Source organism: Pholis gunnellus, assembly GCF_910591455.1.
Source record: "Pholis gunnellus genome assembly, chromosome: 4".
NCBI lineage: Eukaryota > Metazoa > Chordata > Actinopteri > Perciformes > Pholidae > Pholis > Pholis gunnellus.
In genome coordinates this window covers 11,682,839-11,705,490 of record NC_136530.1, presented here as the reverse complement: position 1 = coordinate 11,705,490, position 22,652 = coordinate 11,682,839, and the positions used below count along the sequence as shown (strand labels likewise).

Below are 22,652 nucleotides of genomic sequence, written 5' to 3'. Positions count from 1 at the left end.
AATATGCTTTGAGATCAATTATTTTTCTAAATAAACTGAGTGACATTGTGCAGTGACATAGTGGTTGAAATTGGCTGGTAGAGCTAACAAAGACATGTCAGACTAGTTGCCCAGAAAGCTTCACTCATGTGTGCATACATGCATCTGCTACTAGTGTGTCTTTATGTTTATTTATCTACAACTCAGCCTGCCGCTGAGCATTAAACCGCAGCGATAATAATCAGAGGTGCTAATGGCTACTGATAGTACACAGTTCTTTTAGCACCCTGCTCCTACCCACACAAAAACAAACACATCAAGAAACAGGCACACACACACCAAGTCTGGCAGGGCTAATCCAAACAGCAGGGCTTCTCACTATAGGCTTCCTCAGGTGATGCCGGTGTCTGTGGCCTGCTGCCCCGAGGGCACCAGCCCATCATTCTGCCTGCAGGGCCTGACCGGACCTCTAAGCCCCGAGGGCAGACGCTCCTCTCCTCCATACCCAACTATCGGCCTCTCTCTGCTGCATTATTGATGAGATCTTCTGCCTTGCGGAGCTCTCTGATAGCCTTTGCACTACGGATGGATCCTACTGTAGCAGAGTGTGCAGCTCGAAAAAAAAGTAGGAATACAGTAGTAGTGGAGGGATGTATATGCAGAATGTATGGATGGATAGACGGATGGACAAACAAGCAAGTCTGATTGAGAATGCATGATTGTTCTTTGGCTTCTGCGCTCTGCCTAGGAGGCCATTAGTGTAGAAAGTGTCCGTAAAGTGTAAAATCAGACTTTGGGTCATGGATGGAAAAATGTTGATATGCAGACTGACTCATTTTCTAACTCCACTCATTTGGACTCAAAGACTTAAAGAGAACCTAAGCTCAATATCACCATCATAGCCAGTGCATTCTTCTGGAGTGTACAGGTACTTTAAGTTGGTCTGGGAAAGTGTACTTGTGAATGCACTGTACTGTGTGGGAAGATGACAAGTAATGGTCTTTTCTGAGAGAAAGTAAGCTTCCAACCAAAAAAACTGCAACCCTGGGAGCCTTTAACTGGCAGGGATGCCATAAACCCTCCTGTTTAAAAGCCATAAATCAACGAGAGTAGACTGTACTTTTCAAATAAATACCGGATTCGGGAGAAGGGGGAGCAGGATGGGGGGATAAGGGGTTGGATTTGGGCAGTTAAGTGCTGGCAGAGGATTGGGACTGTGATGACATCATGGTAGGGAGTTTATTAAGAACCACCCACACAATGATAGTTGTTTGTTACACCAATCATGTGACCTTGTTGAACACTAAATGCTCAAGCTAACTGCAACTAGTTGAATGTGTACATACTCTAGTCAACAGCATGCACTTGTATAAAAGGTATTAAATGGTAGCCTTTGATAAACTCTACAGGTTACCATTTATTAAGTGTCAAAACTTGGATTTTACACCATTTTTTCCTAGTGATCTGAGTTTTAGGAGGAGTTGGTCCTTGTCAGGGGGCAGCTTTATACATTGCTTACTGGCTAGTACAAAGCATTGTATAGTACCAATGATATGTGTGTACTTTTAAATAGGAAAGCATAACACAATGTTAGTAATTTGAAACAGCTTTTTAAGTGTGCGTTGCTGGTTACCCGGCTGTCTTCGATCCCAAAATCATTCAACTATTGGATTCCATTCTTTTTGCAATATTGTGTTTGAGGTTGGATTTGTTTGTTATCAGCTGTATTTTTCTTTATAATAGTGTATTTTCTACTGCCTCGGGCTGCATACATCTTGGGTTTCAGATAAAAAAAACTACTCCATTCCTTTCTCTGGTGTCATATTGATACATAAAGTATAAATCTACTGGTACCAAGTTTTGTTTTGTGTATTGACACTACATCAATATTATCAATACTAAATACAAAAAAAATGGATGGTCTCATTTGAGATCACGTTCTGGGCATCTTCTCTGTGTAAGCTCTTTGTTTCTCTGCTGCTTGTGTATGTAGCTGTGTAGTGATTATCTTGTTACTTCTCCTTTTGATTCACACAACAATTTAGTCATTAGCATGAAATAGTAAAAAGAAACACTCAGTGGCAATGAAAATGTATTCAAACGCGTATTAATATTGCATTAAACTCATCACATTATTCGCTTTTAAGTATCAATATTGGTAACTAATAAGCCCTGCATGGAATTACTTGTCATCAGATCCGAACCAAATGTTGGGGTACGGCCCCTACTTCTCGTGCTATGAACCCTGCAATATTAAAACTCCATAGGTGGACAGTAGTTATGTATGTGACCAATTGCCAACTCAATCAAGCACGAAGAGTGTTAAGCAAAGAAAGGAACTCCGAATTACTTTACCTAATTTACTAAATATATTTGACCTTTTTTACATTTTATAACAATTCATTTCAGGGCATTTGGTCTCTTTGCCTATCTTGATTTCGGAGCAATCCCTACTTGATATATATTAGTATAAGTATGAGTCGAAATGATTACCTTTATGCTTTATTTAAAATCCTAACTGTCTGGATGAGGGAATGCGCAGACTCTTCGCAAAAGTCTTCGCTCTAGAGCCCACTACACTCTCAGATTTCCATAACAAGCAGTATTACAGAGGTTTCCCTTTTGAAATGAGTAATAGCTTATCAGTTAAGATCAGAGGTAAATGGGCAGCAAGCAGAAGAAGCAAAATAAAGAAGAAGCAAATCAGAAAGAACATGAGAGAAAAACAAAAGAAACGTCAGGGAGGAGGATTAAATACCAGAAGAAGAGGAAATAAAAGTAAGAAGACAAGAGAGACTCTTACTGTAATACATTCCTTTGTTGTTTTGCTTCTTACAGTCTGTGAGATTATGTTAAAATGATGACAGCAGCAGAACTTGTGCTCGGCAACAAATGAACACATGAATAAACACAAACCTGATTTAAAGGAAAAGGGAGAGGATTTCTCCTGGGCAGCAAGCACATGTTTGCATACTCCAGTTAGCTTCAGCCAAGCCCAACTAATGCTGTCTGTCTTTCGGATTCCCTCTCTGTTTGTGGGCAGAGAGCCTGGAGACTTGAGCTGTCAGGGCCTTGCCTGAGACGCCAGGCTCTCTCACCCACCCGCAATTTCCCTGGCTCTCTCCATCCCCTCCACCTCCACCAGAACCCCTTCCTCTGCCTCAGCATCCCCAGTCAGCAGGCCAGCACAGCTCCTCCAACCGCTGTTTTGACAAGTGCGTTAGACATAATGTCACAAGGAACCCCCTGGCCCGCCAAAAATGCTAACTAGCCATAACACTAATTAGCGGGAGAATGGGGTTGGAAATGGTAGCTTGAACAGTGAGTGGTGCTGGTTGTGGCCATTGTGGGGGGAGACTTGGACCCCATCCTGATTGACTGATGGAAACGAGGCCGAAAAGAGAGAGGGGAAGGTAGATCGAGGTCCAGAGTAGAATTCCAGAGACTCGATTACCCGGATTCAGGGACGTCAGGGTGAACAGCAGGGCTTTTAGGGGGTGGGTTGAGTTTTGCGTGGTCCATCCCTGGTGTGTTCCCCTCCCACTATATCTCCGATACCATCAGTGTCAGCGGGGTTACGTTTCCCACAGGCATTTAATGGTTTCATTGCCCTTTTTAACAATTTACAAGACAAGTAAAGTCCTTTTTCTTGTTACTCAGAGGTTTCTTTTTTCCTGTGGGTGTTGACTCAGTAAGACCTTTTGGCAAAAATGTTAGAGCTGCCAAAGAAGATGGATACAGTCTTAACATTATCAAATCGTATGCATATTGTTGATAAATTACCATTTGTTTATGTCAGTTGGATGGCTTTTAGTCCCACAGATGGTAAAAGTATTATTGTCAGATGTTTAAAGAGAGAAATTAGGTTAAATACACCAAGAATCATGCAAATCATACTTTTTTCCTGTATGGTACGTTCAAAAAGCAGCGAATCTGTCCAGCTCTTACATAACTTAAAGAAAAACAGCAATTGTATTGTACTTACTTATATAAAACATGTGGGTAGAAGAGGAGTCAAGGAGAGCGTCCTTCAATTGCTTTTAGAACAGCAAACACATGCAGTAATGACAGTCTGCTTGGCCCCTCTCAGCCACATGAGGAGGACAGTGGAACGACTGACCCCGTCTCTAAGCAGTTAAATGATGTCTTCAAGCTCTCAAAAAGCCATGTGGCTTGCCAGCAGAATGTTCCCCTCCAAAGTCATCTTCATGAGCACACTGAGCTATTTGCTTGGATGTGCTCGGTGCAGTGACTGAGGGAATGGAGACAGGGGACACTGCAGTCAATGAACTTATATTTGTCTCATAATGTGCCAAAAATAAACCAAAATTTGAAAATATATTAAATAGCTGTAAAAATACATACAGATCAATGAATTCCAACGCCATATTTACAAACAAAAGACTTTGCATCCAACATTTCACAAACCTCAGTCGTAGTCATGGTTTCTTGTAACACTTTATTCATCAAATTCAACTTCATAGAGAAAACGTGATCGTGCCAGGAATATGATGTGTTTAATGTTCAAAGCTGTGGGAGATTTCTTCTTGTGGGAGTTATTTTGTTAAATATCATGGAACCTCTCTACCCGAGTTTATTGGTATTGGCAACAGTTTTTTTTTCCAAAATGAGCCACAGCTCCATCCTGGTAGTCATCCAATGGGTTCTTCGGTGTCTCTTCCTGACCGTGAATTTTGAATATCAGAACCTTGACATAAACTGTTGCAATCAAAGGCGCCTGAGCCATTTGTGAATGGAGTAGAAACAGTGTTGGTTTTGGTTGGAGAATAAAAAGACACTGGAGAGCTGATTCACCATTAACTGAGATTGGGTCATTAATCAAACATGAATACACTTATACATTCTGTACTCACAGGAACACATTGACATACATTATTACCCATCTAAAGCTCATGTTACTTTTCTCCCACACATTAATTATGTTACTCTGCAAACTATGATGGAGGCCATCTAGTTTCTGTAGTTAAACAATGAGATTTTTTTTTTAAATGCAGAAACTAATATGAGACCACATTTTCGTGCACTGATGTGGAGCATTGAAGCAAAAGATGTTCTTATTCTCAGTATAGCCATTCCCTCAATCCCTGGGATGGAGTCTTTGCTGTAGAAAAGCAAAAATATGGTGATTTAGAAATGATGGGCTTTGACATAAATAACATTTTCAAAACAGGAACACGCTTTTTATTACGAGCTTTGGTAAGCAGAGTAAGAATGTGTTTGGCAAGGCTGAGTGAAACCCTGAAACACCCGTCACCACCACCTATCAACATGCACTCATGCAACATCCAAGAATGAATGCATAAAGGCAAATATATTTTATCAAGCAAGTGATATCAAGCTCATGTGTGATGTTCTTGGACTTTGGACTATAACCCAAGATGGTATGCTGAATGCTGATTACTTATCAGTGTTATTTGTGCATTTATCAAGGGTTTCAACTGAGTGGTAAACTAAGGTTCATCGCTCCCTGTATCAGTTTACAACGTGATGTGAAATGGAAAACTGATGATATTGATGCTGTGAGTCCGGGTTCTTTTTTTTTCTTATCCTTGAGAGAAAATAATATTTTACTAAAGCAATGCATACATACAGTATTACTTTTTCTATCACTAACAAGTTAAATGAGATACAATACATAAACAATACAATAAAATCATAAACCTCTAGAGTACCAGCAAGGTGTAAAGCAGTTGTGACTTGACTTCACTGATGTTGTTGTCGCTAATTGATTATGTAGTCGTGCATGCAAACGGGCTGAAGCTTAGAGGCATACTAGAAATCACAAATTAGTGTTGAACAAAATATAAACTGTATCTTGTATATATATATATATATATATATTGTAAATGTCTACAAGTTAGCTAGCCCTTGAAAATGGCATTGTTAAATTGCTGTTATTTTTTACATTTTTTTAAAGAGCCAGTCCACTACTGTCTCTTTCTCAACACATGAAAGTTTATTTTTATTTTATTTTTTATTTTTAAGTCATTTTTGTGTCTTATTTTCCAGGAAACAGCTGCCCCATGAACCTGCTCCATAAAGACGTTTGGGGGAAAATGTAAAAGGAGAGAGGCTGGATGAAAACCACTGAAAGCTGAGTTTCTCTGGAATTATACAGTTAGTCAGAGTCTGAATGGCCACACGAACAAACACAACGACATGGCCAATGCATCCGTTTCTAGTTAGCTTACAGCTAACTTATGTTAACGCCTTTGACTGTTTGGGGCAAATAAACAAACGACCCAGCGGTCAAATTCCACCCGAATAATATTAATAAAATAATGAAATTGTGATAATAAACACAATGCTCACAATATGCATGAGATTGCACTGTTTGAGAAACAAATTTATTTATAACAAAGCTGATAACAGCTAAATGGCCTATGTGTGCCATCACTTGTTTCGTGCTGCATACTTATGTAAGTAACTTTACAGACTTCATACATGATTCTGTTGATATATTTTCTCTTGCTTGAATATGGTTTGTTAATATAATCAATTTCTATGTGTGTAACATGTTCAGCATCAATTTTAAAGGAGGTCTAGCATAAGATCCGTCAGGAAGGCTATTCGTTTACATGCTTAGGCCTGTAGTTTAATCCTCATACATCTGCCATTCAGTCCCCTCACGCATGCTCGCTCATAATTTCCTATCTGTCATTGTTTAGGACTGTCAATCATCATTTTGCGCACAACAATGATTTTTTTGCGATTAATCACGATAACAAATTGTAATCGTTGCCCAGCACTAGTTTAAATGTAGATTTTCTAATCTCTCCTCAGAGGCTATTGACATAAACAAAAACGTCAGTCATGGGGGTTGCTGCTCCATAGAATCACAAGAGAGGTACAACTACTGCAGAGTCTCTGACAAACCGCTTTCCTAATTTTAAGCTACCACTGGCCAGCCCAGCACATTTTTTGAGGTCATGTCTTCCACAACGCGGACTGCAGGCATCACTTCCTTTTGAGCTGAGAAACAACTCACCATTTGGTTTTCTCTGTAATTTGGGCCACATGAGAATGCAACTGAAGGATCAAACCTATGGCCAAGGGTCATCCCCACAGTGCCTTATTAGTGGGAAAAGATCAATAGTGCAACAAAGAAAATCTTTAGTGTCAGTAAAAGAAACTCAAAAAGAGGCTCGGAGTGTGGAGCAAAGTTACATCACTGGACAGATTTAAAGCATTAAGACTGGATTATTTATCAAGGAATGCAAGGTGTCTCTCAATACATCATCTGGTCTGAGTGTGGACCAATAAGCCATTCCCAGCAAACCAAAAGTAAATTGCCTCTAAATGGGTCCAGCCTCTCATTCACAGGGTGTCAAATGCCGTTGTTTTGACATGCTCTATGGCAACTGATAACGACGCATAAGGCATCCTTTAGCGTTCATATGAGATGCACTGGGCTTTCAAGTAACTACATAGTAAACACATCTGCGTCATGATTAGAGGCTCAAAGAAAATACTCAAGGAGTTTGATGACGTTTAAAAAACACAAAGGTTGGGTGGGAAGGATGGTCAAACAAACAGATCTTGCATCCAAAAGACCACCGTTTGTGTACAGTGTGATTTATGAGGCATAAATGACGTTCATTCCCACAGTTCTCTCCTCCTCGGTCTATCAGCAGACGCTGAATAGAGAATCTTTTAAACATTTGATGCAAAAACTTTTTTGATTTTATGAGTACCACAACACAAAGAGAGCCAGAAAGTTTAGACGAGTTCAAGATCATTTATAATGCATTTTTAACTGTTAAATTACCAGACACAATCTTAAGTGTCCTGAGGCGGTAAATTATATACATCTCAGAAAAGGCCAGCTCACAAGATAACATGGAAGGAGTCTGAAAGGAAGACCGGGGCCGGATTCGGAAGGGATACAGGGTTGGTCTGAGAAACAGAAAAGAATCTCGGGAACAAACAAAGTCAGAAGTAGAAACAGGCAATGACTTAAAAACAGAAATGGGTTCCAAGTGAGCTTGAAACATTTTAATCTTAAGACTTCGATGGAGAGTGTGGTTACTGACAACAGAAATAGGGGACTTAATGCTGACATCGAGACCCAACTAGTACTGCAAAAGGGAGTTCAGATGTCAAATAAACTGGGTTACAGTGGGCAGGAAGATAAGCAAATACACTCCTAGATAAGCAGGCAGTGTACGTAGTATATATTTCTACTTACCTATTATATATTTCGACTCAGTATATTGTATTCATGCATAATTTTGCCCTGAACTTTGTTGAACTTCACCGTGTCTCTGTTGTGCAAAAGAAGAGTTCTCCCTTGCCTGTTCACAAAGATAACTAACTGTGTTGTATGAGAATGTTCCAGCACCAAGGCCTTCGGGCCGCTTCTTTTGGTTGCTGGCCGTTTGTTTTTGATTGTTGTTCCCATCAGTCTGAGACCAAAATGTCTGTAACATTGACCATCGGCCCCCACCTTTGCTCACTGTGTATAAAGAAAGCGCGTCCACTTTTTTTCTTGGTTCCTCCTCACTGAGACTGTACGCATTCTGTTGTGATGATTGAACCTTTTCTGCGCAGAAAATAAATGCACAATAGAGAACCTCTGGTTTTTGGTATTCTTTATTTCAGCATCAAAAGATTTTTCCACCACAGTAGGTAAGACATTAGCAACAGGTAATCCTGCTAAACCAAGTACTAGCAGGAAACAGGAATTGGTTTGAATCTGGCCCCTATATACTGGGATTACATGTATTGTTTGACAATTTACATCATTCACAAAAATGTACCATTGGACTTATTTGCATTATTTGTCTTTTATTACAGAGAAACCATTAGTGGCGATATGAGTACATTTACATTTCTTCCTAATTGCTTTGATTTGGGAAGGAGCAGCAAACGCCAACAACCCACCTGAAATTAAAATGTTTTTAAATGATCATGTATCTGTGGGGTATCTTTGGGAATTTGACAGTCTTGGACTAGTGCAGCTTTACAGACTTTTTTTTCTGGCAGCGGCTCTGGCTCAGTGCGTTGGGCGGGATTTAATCACAAGGATGAGCCACACTCAATCCCCAAGTCCTCCTTTCTGCATATCGGCATCTACTTAAGTGATATATTGAACTCTACGTTGCACTCCAGGCGCTTTACAGCAGTCCACTGCTCCTAAAATACTGAATGGGTTACATGCAGAGATCGATTCAAATAAAGTTGAAACGTTTTTTATGTTATCTTCTACTTTTGTCGAGGTGAACTCTTGACTCTTGACATGACGTTATCTAGCTCCATGTGTGTTCACTTATTGTAAAAGAAAACAAGTTAAAATAATACAATATCAAATATCTTGCTTTGACGGACACCATTTGTAGTTTAGAGGGTGATGTGGAGCCAAGGTTGACTCATCTGGGCTACAGTTTGCAGGATAGCCTCTCGGGTACGCAGTGTTTTCTGATGTTGGCTGAACAGCAAAGTGATGGAGGCCAACAATAGACCTCAGAGGGATTTTGCATCATGTAGATGGGTGTGAAGGGTCATCAGGGGTCATGCATATCCCTTCACTACTTCCCTGTGATTCACAGTTTAAATATCCGCACCTCCCACTCACTTCTTTTTCACCTCATCTTTTGCCATATTTTCCCCACAGGGGGGCGGATTATTTCCATCTCTGTCTCCAGTGCCATTTACTCTCAGACTATCTGTAAACACATGCACACATATGTGTCGACAGTTTCACACAGCCGAACATAACTGAATCACAACAAGACTCACGTGTCCTGGGTGGAGATTCCTTAGATCCTCAAATCGTTACAGAAAATAATCTAAATATTATGTTCTCTATTATGAGGGCTGAAAAACTAATGAACAAGAACAAAAATTAAATCTTGCCAACAGCTGGGAAACAAATCAACCCAGTCACCTCAATTTCTCCACTCGAAGAGTGAGGAGATTTAGCAGAATTACTGGAAATTACATGTTGAATTAAAAGGCCATTTTATCTGAAAGCAGAGGGCCCGTGACAGAGACAAGCTATTATACAGAGCTGGCAAAAGCTCTCTGTTGGCTTGACTGCTCCTGCCATCCTGCACAATTTCACATTACTTTATTGTTTCAGTAGAAAAGCTTTTTCCCCCTCAGCTTTTCTCTTACTCTCAACTTTTCTTTTAATGGATGTCACTTGTCTGAAGGGAGCGAGATAAACACACTTTCAGCTATGGGATTTGAAAAAGGGGGAAGACACTGGCTTTTTTTTTTCTCCCCCAGAACTTTTTGGATTAGAGTTGTTAACTCTTCTATTTTCACAGAATGATTATTAATTCCAGTTTCTCTACAACGAATCTCCCAATGAAGCTCTCGGGCTGCCGTCCAAAATGACAGTCTGTACATCTAACTGTCCACCCTGCACTCGTGCAGTAGTCACACACACACACAAAAACTGACTCCATCATACTGTGCATGCTGACCCATCTGCACTGACAGTGAGCCATATTCATACACACTCATACTACACATGCTGACCCACCCACACAGCCACCCACCATACCTACACACGCACACACACACACACACACACACACACTTTATGTTGAGCACGATGCTTGACTTGTGCAATCTCATCTCATTTTGCAGTCAATTATGAGTTCACCGAATAACAAAGTGTGTTTACATTCACTCTGATGCAGTCATAACCTCAGTAAGGTGATACGAAGATTAAGCGTCATGTCAACACCTTAAACAAGTTAGATTGTGTTTAAGATGACTAGATAAAGAGCTAGGCTTTTTTGAAATACGTTTGATTATTTAATTTGGCTGCCGTGTGTTGTTTTGATTCTGCATACTCAACGCATAAAGGTGGTGCGTTTAATAAAAAACACGGAATGGCTCGAGCTGGAGGAAAAGTAAAGGTTGCTTTTTGTGGTGACAGAGAAACAGCTGTTACAACACAACAGCAACATAATAGAGCTCAAATTCACAAATTAGACCAACAAACACCAACAAAGTCCCCTTCATTTCTTTATGTACTGTATTATTAGCCTGCTGGCCTGCATACACTCTCAAACTTACACTGGAAGTACTTGTGGAAAGTAACCAAAAACATGTTCTCAATTTATTCACTTCTACTCCACTACATTTCAGAAGAAAATATTAAACTTTTAACTACATTTGAGAGTTAGTTACCCAAATAACTTTTTGCAGGTTAAGATTTTATATACAAAACATACATTCATCCTTCAAAATACAATAATTTGTCATGGACTGTTGCGCCCAATAGTTAGTTATTCACCTATTATTCTTAAAATCTATACAACTTATATAATGCTTCTGCACATTTTCTTCAATAAAAATCCAAGACATTTACTTGTGACACAGTCAATTTGCACTGTAGTGTTGTGACACGGGGATTCTCAATGCACAAGACCCAGAATAAAATGGAGCCAGAGACTACTATACCGAAAATATAGATTTTATTGACAATGCGTGGATTGGAAGACTATGGATTGGAAGACTTGTCTCTACTCAACAAGTGAGTTTCAATAGAAGGCCTAAATGCAGGTCATAATAAAGGAGGGATGGGCTGAATTATACAATAAATACATAAAGCAAATCAATAAATGAACACGCAAAGAAAATAAACAATGTGGGGCTAAACTGCACCATCAGGGAGGTCAGTGTATATCTGCAGTGTGATCTGCAGTACAACTCTGCACAAGCAGAAATGTAGCGAGTTAAGGCTTCTCTCCTCTTACATAGTCTGGCTAAAACCGCCTAATACAAGCTGGTTAATGACCTGAAATTCTGAAGGGTCCAGGCTGGACCGTCTTTCACTTTCCAACTTTCTCTCTCTCTCTCTCCTGTCCTACTTTTGCCCTTGTATGTATCGGATGTGTGTCTCTTCCAATCTCCCATTTTCTAAACATTTTGGATGCGTCCAGCTTTGGGTCACTGCCCGTGGCACTCGAACATGTTAGCTTGAGCTGTGCTATGCATAGTGTCAGCGTCAGACAGAGAGAAAAATTCGTAGTGCTTGGAGGGAAATGTAAGCAGCCCCTCACTGTACAGGGTGTGTTTGTCTGCAGCAAAGTTCGCTTACACTCTGCCCTTAACCACTGATCTCTGACCAAATAACTTGGAAAAAAGAGACAGTTAATGAGGGAAGGAGCGAACAGAATCTGGCCAGTTTTCAACAAAGAAAGTAATAAATAACATTTTGTCATTGAGCCTTGCCTGAAAATGTGCTGTAGATGCATCTAAGATATCTTGATGAAAATCAAGTCTGATGCTTCTCTGAATGTGATGTCTGGAGAACACTTGTGCATCACTGCAGCATGGTGAGAAGTTAAACTGTCAGAGGCCAGAAAAAAATATGTTCCGCTTTTGTTAATTAAGTTGTTTTAGAACAATAAAGTACAAACTTGAAAATGAATAGTTCTAAATATTTTGTAATAATAAATATTTCTTTATTCCCATTCTTTTTCAAAGGGCTGTTGGCTTTTTATCAGCAAGAACCTCCCCAAGAATCAGAAAATGTCTCTTGATGTCAGATCTTAGTCAATAATGTTATCAAAAATGTCTATAAGTTTGTATTACTGCAGTCTGGAGTACCACAGTGCCGCAGTAAGAGTTGAATTTTCTATGACATATGGAGTTGACAAGAGTTGACTGGAGAGTTGTGTCCACTAAATGGCTGTGGGGCATGTGGGGGTGTTTGAAACTATCCTGAAGTGCAATACTTTTTATACTTTGAGTTGAGCTATATATTTGCTGTGTGGGTGGATCAGGTTCACAACACCAACAAGTCAGACGGTGTCAAGATTGTGAATCACAGAAAAAGTTGAGAGTATAAAGTTCCCAGTTATATCATTGGAAACTATTGTATATTGTATGTTTTACCTTCCTGTTGGATGAATGATAAGTTGTTGCTGAAGATGTTTTTTGTCATGAAATTGTTTAATTTTAAATACTGTTGTGGTAATTTTTCCTTTTTTCTCATGTTTGGTAGTGAATGTGAGGACAGTGATAGACGAGAAAACATGAATTGTTTCCAACTTGTGTAGTGCTGAAAAGCTCCAAATTGGCTCCAGCAACCCTGTTTGCTACAGTAGTTTCTATCCATCCTGCTTTTTGCCATAGCATGTGAGTGAATTGTGTGATCTCATGGCATAAAAGTCATATGAAATCAATATGTTTTAACTAATTCGTAAATGAAAACACCCATCTGTAGTATATTTAAATCTTTAAAGATCTTCTGTTCTTCCAGAATGTTGCTCATATTTCGAGATTATATGTATTTCTTACTTTCGTAATAATTCTGGTAGTCATGTTTCTCAGTGGAATCAGACACCTTCCTCTGCCTCAGACACACACACGCACACATTACTTCCTACTTTGCCTCCGTATTCACCCTGTGACTCAGTCGTCTCAGTAATTCCAGTCCGTCCAATCGATTAGCCACCCCTCTCTCAGTGCCTCCCTAATGTCGGAGCTCTGAGAACCCACCGTGCTTCCCACCTGTTCCGTGCAGATAGGCCGCCATGACGCGTCTTACAGCGAATGCAGTGATGTCCACTGAAAAGCAATGTGATAATAAGCAGAACGTTTTTTAATGAAGTCACGTTAATGGCTTTCTTTTGCTCTCCCATTGGTGAGTTTTGAAGGTCTGATGGGGAACAGTTCATGATAGAAGGCTGAGGCTAGCGTCTGTCTGTAAATACCAGCAACTCTGAAACAAACGGATAAGACTGAGCCACTGAGCTACCGCAACAGCTTACTAATTGAGGCCTGTGTCTCCTCCTTTACTTTTACCAATTGTGAGGAGCCTCCCTTTTGATTATGCATGATTTTAGTGGCTGGATGCTGTTGTGATTAAGCCTCTGTTAGAAAGTGGTCACACTTTAGAGGTGACTTTTGGAGCTTTCTTGTGAATAGAAATGACGGTACTAAGTTGAAAGAGAATAGAGCATTTCTCAATACTGAGAAGATAAAGAAAATCATTTGTAATATATAATAATTTGTTTGTTGCTTGAGGGTAATAATCAGCATCTAAGTAAGCAAAGCTATTCAATGAATGGTATTTAACTGCATGCACAAAATGCTACTATAATTAAGTAATGGACACATTCTTTGTGTAAGACCTGGTAGTTCAAGACCTTGCCAAACTGCCAATTAACATAACAGATGAGAAACATCTTTGTTAACACAGAGAGAGAAAAAGACCCATTAGCCTTGTATCAAACCCTGATCTTGGCTACTATAGATAGTCTGGGCATAAAGCTAATATGCATTACACAAGAGTCTGTCAGGGATCCATGAAGTGAATTAGTCCTAACAGGTCGGCTTGGCAGCTGCGAAGGCCTGGCAAGACAGCCAAGAGCTGTGCGTCTGATGTATCTGAAGATGGAGACGAGTGGAACAGTGGAACTTTGGTCGGTGCTGCGTATATTTGGCATGTCTAGAATCGCAGCCTAAGGATAAGAATTATTATTGGTCGTCATGTTAATCTGTTATCAAATATACAATTTACTGTAAGCTAGAATGAATTAAACGGCAGTAAAGTTTAGAAGAGCAATCTATCGTTAACTGTATGGTTCATGCCATCTGACAACAGAAACAGAAAACTACATCATGACATTGTTTGCATTAAACACAGAACAAGTGATCACAGCTAAAAGAAAGACAAACAATTGGCAGCAGGAGCCACATAAACATTAGTCGTAACAGCAGAGGCAAGGCTCCATTCCAAAAATGAGGACGTTTGCAAGTATATGCTGTATATAGGTGAACTTGCTTTACAGCTGTTGCCTTTGTTTTCTGTCATTATCGTCAGTATCTCACTGTACTGCACTTTGACTTTTGTCTGAAAATCACAGACAGAATATTTACATATATGATATGTAAAATAAAGAAACAACAAATCCTTCAGGAGGCCCGACAATGGGTGCAGCACATTTGTACAATAAATTCTGACTTTAAAAGCTTTCGGATTGGTGGTCTTTGGAGTGTCAATCACATTTTTGGTATTTAAAAAAAAAGGTGCAGTGTATACCCAGCTGTCTGTTTTGAAATGCCAAGAGGATTAATGGCACTGATAAGTGGGATTGGTGTATTACGCTAAGTCCTTTGAGTATGCCATTTCTGTTTCGGCTATAATTTATGGAACATGGATTTAAAGTATAACAAAGAGAAAAGGCGAGAGAGAGGACTGTGACTTAAGGAAAACTGTGCAACGGTTCAGATGCCTCTTTGGGCTCGCTCTGCTCAAATGCTGGTAAACTGCAGTGAAACAGACGGAGAACAAACGTGAACACAGGCAGACATTCACAGACGCACACTGTGACTTTTTCTGCATGACTGGAGGTACATATTGCGAGTTGCAGCGGGGGCAGAGGGCAGATGGTGCCTTTGAGGTGGGAGGTTGAAATGTAGAAATGTTGAAAGGTAGACGAGGTGTGTGCGTGTGTGTTCACATAAGGCTCTGACTAAGGGCATATTTTCACACGTTTGAAGAGGTTTGCCTTAGCTCACAAGCTTTCCATACACAACAATTGTTCTAATGTCAACAGAGGATACTGTATGAAGTCCCTACATATACCTCACAGGACTGAGGGAATGATTGAAGTTTGCCCAAATTAGGATTCAAAGGTTTTTTAAGCTGAATGTGACCCTGAAAGACTCATTCAGAAGAAGGGCATGTGGGATAAATGAGATGATGTCTCCATCTAGTGTTCATCTAGTGATCAGTGTTTTAGCACCACAGCTTTCTGAAAGTCAACAGCAAATGTTCAAAGAGAAGTCAGTTGTTGTGTGTTATCATTATCATCAGTTTGTTGAATACCCAGTTTGTGCCTGGAAAGTAATAATTCAGACATTTCATTTAAATGTGGGAGCAAACAGCAATGGCATGCAGTCTACATACTATTTGTTCTTTTTTTATGCAAAATGAATTTTTGTATATGTTTTTAAGGTGGAAAACTGTTTATTTGGCCAATTTGTGTTTAAGTCCATCTTAAATAATGTCCACAGTCTAATAACAGAAGGTGGATACAAAAACAGGAAGATTTTTAGTTTACTATAGCGTCATAACTCTGCACGGTCTGGTTTAGAACTTGAAAGATCATGTAAAACTATTTAATAATGGAAAAAATAATTGCTGGAGTTTTCTCTTGGACAATTCACACTGGGCAGAGCTGGTGATGTTGGTTTTATAAAATCATTGCTAGTATAACTAATAAATTAAATTATTTAAACAATCAGAATAGTTTCCAATTAATTTTATGGCAATCAACTAATCAATTCAACTACACTATATTTTCATATGTTTCATAGGCCAAAATCTTCACTTCAAGCTGTCAGATAAATGTATTGAAGAAAGAAAGAGAAATATTCTCCTGTGAAATTAACGCGAGAAGAAAATACTCAAGTATTCCAAATTTTCTTTTGCCCTACCCTGATCTTTCCAGCATTCCTTACTTATTGTTTGTTGCTGCCTGCCTGAAACTGGATCAACGATTTTTTAATTACACTTTACATGCCGTTTCATGCTGTGCCTTTGGGTTTTTGTTGTTCTGCGTAGCCAGCATTGCAACAAACTTTATTCAATTCTATTCATTTTGTATAGCCCAAAATCACAAATTTGCCTCAGAGGGCTTTGCAATCTGTACACGCGTGTCATCCTTTGTCCCAGGACTCTCACATCGGTACAGGAAAAACTCCCCCAAAAAACCCTTTGACAGCGAGAAAAATAGGAAGAAACCTTAGAGAGAGCAACAGAGGAGGGATCCCTCTGGACAGAAGTGCAATAGATGTCATGTGTACAGAATGAACATCATAACAGAGTGACAACACATTAAATGCATATGAGAGCACTTGAGAACATTATTTTCTATTTAGATGTCATAATGCATTAGGGTACCAAATATTATGATCAATATTCGTTGTAGCGGGTGTTAGAAAATTCATCAACTAAATGAGAATATTTGAGTTTTTAATGGGTTTTATTTTCCAGTAATTTAACAGATATGTGCACTTACCCATTGTCCGTCTCTCAGCAGATAATGTGAAGAAGTGAAGGGGAAAGGGAGTCATACAAGCCTCGAACAAGCTTGAACAGGTTTATCATGTATCTTATTGGCATCAGTCAAACAGGCTCAAACCAGTTTACACCTGTGTCACCGGCGGAAACAAACAAATCAGGAAATTTCCTGATAAAGGCTAAAAACATATAATTTGGTTTACAGAATATCTTAACTTTAAATCCAAGTTCCCTGCTGTGAAAAATCGTGAAACAATGAGGTTTGACAGAGACCACTGTTGTCTGCAGTGAAGTAGTATCTGATACTTTATGAAACTGGCAAGACGGCAGCCAGAATGGACTAAATCCTACGAGAGGTAAAATAATAACATACCTGTGAAAATCTGGAGATAATTTACTTTGTAATACCATCAATTGTCATTATCATAGCGTCAGTGGAACAACTGTAGGAGCCTCACGCAACATAACCAGTTTCCTCCCTACTGTGAAGACATGTCCTCAATACAGGTGAAGCATTACGACTACTATTTATGACATACTGTATCGAGAAGCTTTGGGAAAGGGTTCTTTGAAGATGCAATTCTGTTAAATTCATTACTTTATTTCAAGGGTCACATTTTTCAAAAGCTTTCTGCAATGTATTATATTTTTTAAATCCAGCCCTTATTGTACTTGAAGAGAGAAGAACATAAATGTATTATTAGAGTATGTATTATTTATAAATCATCCAGCTCAATTTGAAATCTGACAATAAATATTGTTGGGATATTATTCAATTGAACGTTCTTTATTTGATTTGACAGTCAGTTGTTGCCTACATACAGACTGACTACTTCAATATATGTGGCACTAAATCATAGCACAAATCAGACATTATTGTGATGTTCCAGACCTTTGCATGAGGAAATTCTCTCTAATTGGACATCGCTGAATTTTAATTGAATACCCCTGGAATGGAGAGATAGGCTTTGGGTGTGGCGTGTCTTTGACATTTTTGGTGGATACCGCAACAGTGCTTTGAACATTTTTGAATGGCTTTCCTCACACATTTCTCACAATTTGTCCCTAAATTGAGCTGCACTCTGAAACCATGCCTTCTCCACCTGCTCCTTTCCGAGCTCCCAGAGTTGACGGAGAGTGTGGACGCCCCTCCTGGATGAAATCAGCAGATACTCCGCATTTTCCGGATGCAAAGTCACAGAGTAACGAGCTAAAACCAATGACTGGCACAAGCGGGACAGCACAAGCACGTAGAGGCAATCTTTCTCTGTCTCATTGAGGGGAAGGACACTTTCCCAGCCAGCGAGGACAGGTCCACCCACCTCTATAGGTTTAGGGTGCTCCGTCATCATGTACATGATGGCGATGGCTAGCTCATGGATGTAGTAGCCACTGTTCATGTCCCCGAAGTCGAGGACGCCAGAAATCCTGTGGCCGTCACTCTCATCAGGTTGTACAAGCACATTGAGGTCATTGAAGTCACCATGGTTAATGCCTTAGAAAAAGAAGAGATACAATGTTGTTAATGGGAACCAACATGTTATCACTCATGTATTCAGTGACATCCGATCCCTTCTGTCAGTATACAAGGTGCTAATGAGTTGTGTCAAGGGAAGTGAGCAGAAGAGTGTTTACCAGCTCCCTTATTCCAATGTTTAAAGTAACTATCATACTCACACCTGCGGAAATTGGAGCGTTTAGGGATCACAGAGGTCTTGTACTGATGAATGACCGACTTCACAACCTCTTCAAGAGGATCTCCCTCTAATACATTGATGTATGCTTCCAGGAGGGGAACATTGGACAGACTCCATATGAACTTCTCTCTCTGCAGCGTGCCAAGATGAGGGTGCTCCATCTGGAAAAAAAACAATAATAATACAGAGAAGCGTCATGCTTAATGAGCAGTGAGGGGCTGGTGCCTTATTATATAGATTATCTGAATTAGATTCCAAAATAACACAAACATGAGCAACAATGAAGTAGCATAACTGTGGTTGTTAAATTCATGACAAAAGAACTCCAATTCAAAACATAACCAGTAGTGGCAGATGTTGTCACTCAAGACAGTTTTAGAAAATAATCTTGTAGTTTTGTCTTGAGACAATAAACTTGCATATAGTGCAGCACTTTGTTGTCATAATAATTGATGGTATTAAAAAACTAAATAAATGATGTAAGAGTTTCACAGGTATGTTACTATTTTACCTCTTGTAGGATTTGGTCCATTCTGGCTGCCGTCTTGCCAGTTTCATAAAGTAACTGTGGCGTTAAAGGAACCTTGGAAATAGTGGTTCCAGGCAAATAAGTCAGCAGCCTCACCATGTACTTCTGACAGCCATAGCCACAATCTGCCAAAGGTAAAGACAGGATTAGTGTTACGATCGTTCCCATCGCTCTCAATCCTCCTAAAGCAGGTAGGTTTGCGGCATGGCATGTTAGCGTACCTCCTAGAGCATAGCTAAACCTGCTAAAGAATTTATCTCAGGGCCGATTCCAACTACTCAGCATGTACGTACACACACGCTCACAGACATACAGACAGATGATGTATAACATGGAGAATCCTGTAGATTTATTGTTGTCAAATGTTAAATTGAATTCAGACTTACAGGTCTCTTTATGAACATTAGGAATATGGTTGTTGCAATTCCATGTTTGATTTAATAATGTAGGCAGTTAAATGCATGCAGCTGCAGTGAGTACTGAAAATGTTATACTGTATAATATCTTGTTGCACTCTTTGGCTTTGATTGAGGGAGACACATTGTACCCTCATATGTGGGTGTGCTGGAGCTTTAGTCCGTTTGATGGAAAATAAGAAATTAGCCCCAGCCTGAGCAGTCAAATGTATATTTAATGGTATTAAAATCTCATTAAAAAAAACTCATCTAGAGCATGTGGGAAGGAAGTCGTAAGAGAAGTAGCATAATATGTACCTGCAGTAAACAACTATACTTAGCTGCTTCTTCTACTTCTGGTATTTAATCTGGTGTTAAGCCTTCAGTGTTAGCATGCATACATCCTTGATTGAGCTTACTTCTAAGGTCTGACCTGTGGGACTGGTCTCATACCTGCTTCTTCCAGGCTCATGAGCTGTCCTGAAGCAGTGGGCAGGGCTGTTTGAGCAGGAAGTCCATTCTGGTGCAGGAAGGACATGGCGTACGTCTGCATCTCAATCAGGGAGGAGTTCTTACTGTCCTCCGAGTTCATTATCTTCAGGACGTACTCGCCACCCTCGATGGGCGCCACGTAGAAGTTCTGGTCATCGTAGCTCGGCAGAGAGCGGATTTCTGATGCCGTCAGCCTGAAGAGTCTCTTCACCATCTCAACCACCTGAGCGTGGCTGAAGTTGGGCTTGACATGCTCTGCTGACATTATTGCTGAATGAAAACAACATGCTGTCACAAAAATAGGATTTTGTTGCAGACATTTACAAAACAAATGCATCATAGTAACCCATCGTAAATTTATAATAATTTGAAACACATAATTTAGTATGAAATTGCCAAAGGGTGCATTACGGCATGCTGCATGCCTCGGTAGAAATCAAATTAAATATTTTTGCCACTATGTGATTTTTTTAATATATGAAGTTACATTTTGAATGTTAAATAGAAACTGTGACATACGGAGTCTGAATAAATAGCAAATTAGTTGTAAGAGTTAATCCGTGAGTATTGCTGTTTTAACACGGTTAAGCCTTTTCCTGTGTTATTGTCGCATTGAATGAACACTTGCAATGCAATTTATTAAGGATCAGTTATTCATTATTTAGGCAATTTGTTTATTTATTTAATGTAGCTCTTCTTAAATTGATCGGTGGAGCAAACGCGTTTAAAAACTTTTACTTTGAAGGCGAGCTTTCTGTTTCCGGGTCTAGACTTCCTCGAATCAATTTTCATTATTAAAGTTAGATGACGCAACAAGCACATGTTTGTGTGCGAGGAATTGTATTGCGCCTGTTCGTTCAATGCGACAATAATACAGGCAAAGGGTTAACCAGTTAGGCAGCATCAGTAGGCCAATGAAATTAGGCAATATCCCTAAAATGACATTGTTCATTACACAACGTGAACAATGGCAGATAAATTATGCACGGACCCTAGCCAACGTTACATTAAATAAGAGCCATAGCGGCTGATAACAAGAGACTCGCAAGTCGGTAAATCTACCTCACGTTGAGTGGGAGAACAGGAGAACAAGTAGTAAAAAGTAGCGAAGCGTCACGCCCAGTCCTTACTGACTGTTATCGACGCTTACGTCTCACTTTTATCATGGAAAAAATAGCTACATCCGGTGGGATTTTTAAAAAATGTACACAGTAACGCACATGTGTTTTTTCTTCGCAAACGTCGTTATTACATTGTAAAACCATTGGCTAGTAAGAATTAAAATGATGAGGATTTTGACAATACATTTAAATTTAAACATTATTTATTCTAGTAGGCAACAGTTTTAACTGAACTAACTGTGAAATTTAGTTTTGTAACTTACAAAATACATCCTAAATCATTTATTATTCTAATTTATAATCTGAATCTCTCTCAAACTCCTCTGAGGCTGTGGATATTGTCCTGAACACAGTCTCAATTTTTACTTAAAAGGGTTTATGAGTAAGAAATACTTCATTTGTAAATCAGTACATGACTGACCTACCCTTAATTGAGGATCATCATACAGTATGTTATAAAAAACATTAACGTTTTCACGTCATTTTTCTGATTCTCATCTTGCACAGTGTCTAGTACCTGAACTGTAAGCTTACTCCTTTCCTGGTACGTTTCTTTGATGTGATATAAAAGGTGTATTATTTTTTTTAATCATAAATATATCCTGTATAGTGGACTGTGGTGATACACTAAAAACAATGCATTGACTGTTATTCAGAAATGTTGGTTTGTTGGGTCTCACCTGTCTGGTTAAGTTCATTCGTTTATTGTGTGCTTATCACTTTAACAAATGTCAATCATTTGTGTTCGAGTTACCAGCTGGGATGATGACATTTTCACCACACATTAATAAAAACTCCAACATGCAGAGGGTTGTGAACGGCAACTTCAAAATGCACTTCCTAAAGTTTAAAGTTAGTGTTAAAAAACAAAAGGGATGTAGATCAAACTAGCATTGGGTTCTTTAGATGCACACAGCTAAGCAAAAAAACAACAAAGTGTAAGGACATGTGTTTCTTCATATCTGTTTTCTGTTGTTTTTTTTGTTTTGTTTTTCAAATAAATACAAACAACACATTTTCTAATATTTACTTATTATAATAGTAAGTGAGGCATTTGATAACAGATATTCAGTATTTTAAAAGGACTTGCTATACAGGACTGTCTCAGAAAATTAGAATATTGTGATAAAGTTCTTTATTTTGTGTAATGCAATTAAAAAAACAAAAATGTCATGCATTCTGGATTCATTACAAATCAACTGAAATATTGCAAGCCTTTTATTCTTTTAATATTGCTGATTATGGCTTACAGCTTAAGAAAACTCAAATATCCTATCTCTAAATATTAGAATATCATGAAAAAGTATACTAGTAGGGTATTCAACTAATCACTTGAATCGTCTAATTAACTCGAAACACCTGCAAGGGTTTCCTGAGCCTTGAAAAACACTCAGCTTGGTTCAGTAAACTAAATCACACGTA

General features: G+C 39.1%; 1 protein-coding gene across 2 annotated transcripts; it reads right to left on the bottom strand.

Annotated features, from left to right (window-relative positions):
- Positions 1-17,576: 17,576 nt before the first annotated feature.
- On the bottom strand, positions 17,577-21,253 carry hykk.2 (hydroxylysine kinase, tandem duplicate 2). Of its 2 annotated transcripts, none has more exons than XM_079157270.1 (5): positions 21,172-21,253; positions 20,071-20,379; positions 19,205-19,347; positions 18,674-18,854; positions 17,577-18,491 (listed from the first exon to the last, which is right to left on the bottom strand). In XM_079157270.1, the coding sequence occupies exons 2-5, from the start codon at positions 20,372-20,374 to the stop codon at positions 18,049-18,051; spliced, it is 1,071 nt and encodes a 356-aa protein (XP_079013396.1). In that variant the 5' UTR covers positions 20,375-20,379; positions 21,172-21,253; the 3' UTR covers positions 17,577-18,048. The 2 variants fall into 2 exon arrangements, with proteins under 2 accessions (XP_079013396.1, XP_079013397.1); XM_079157271.1 differs by having other exon boundaries at positions 20,071-20,397; positions 21,172-21,229.
- Positions 21,254-22,652: the final 1,399 nt, after the last annotated feature.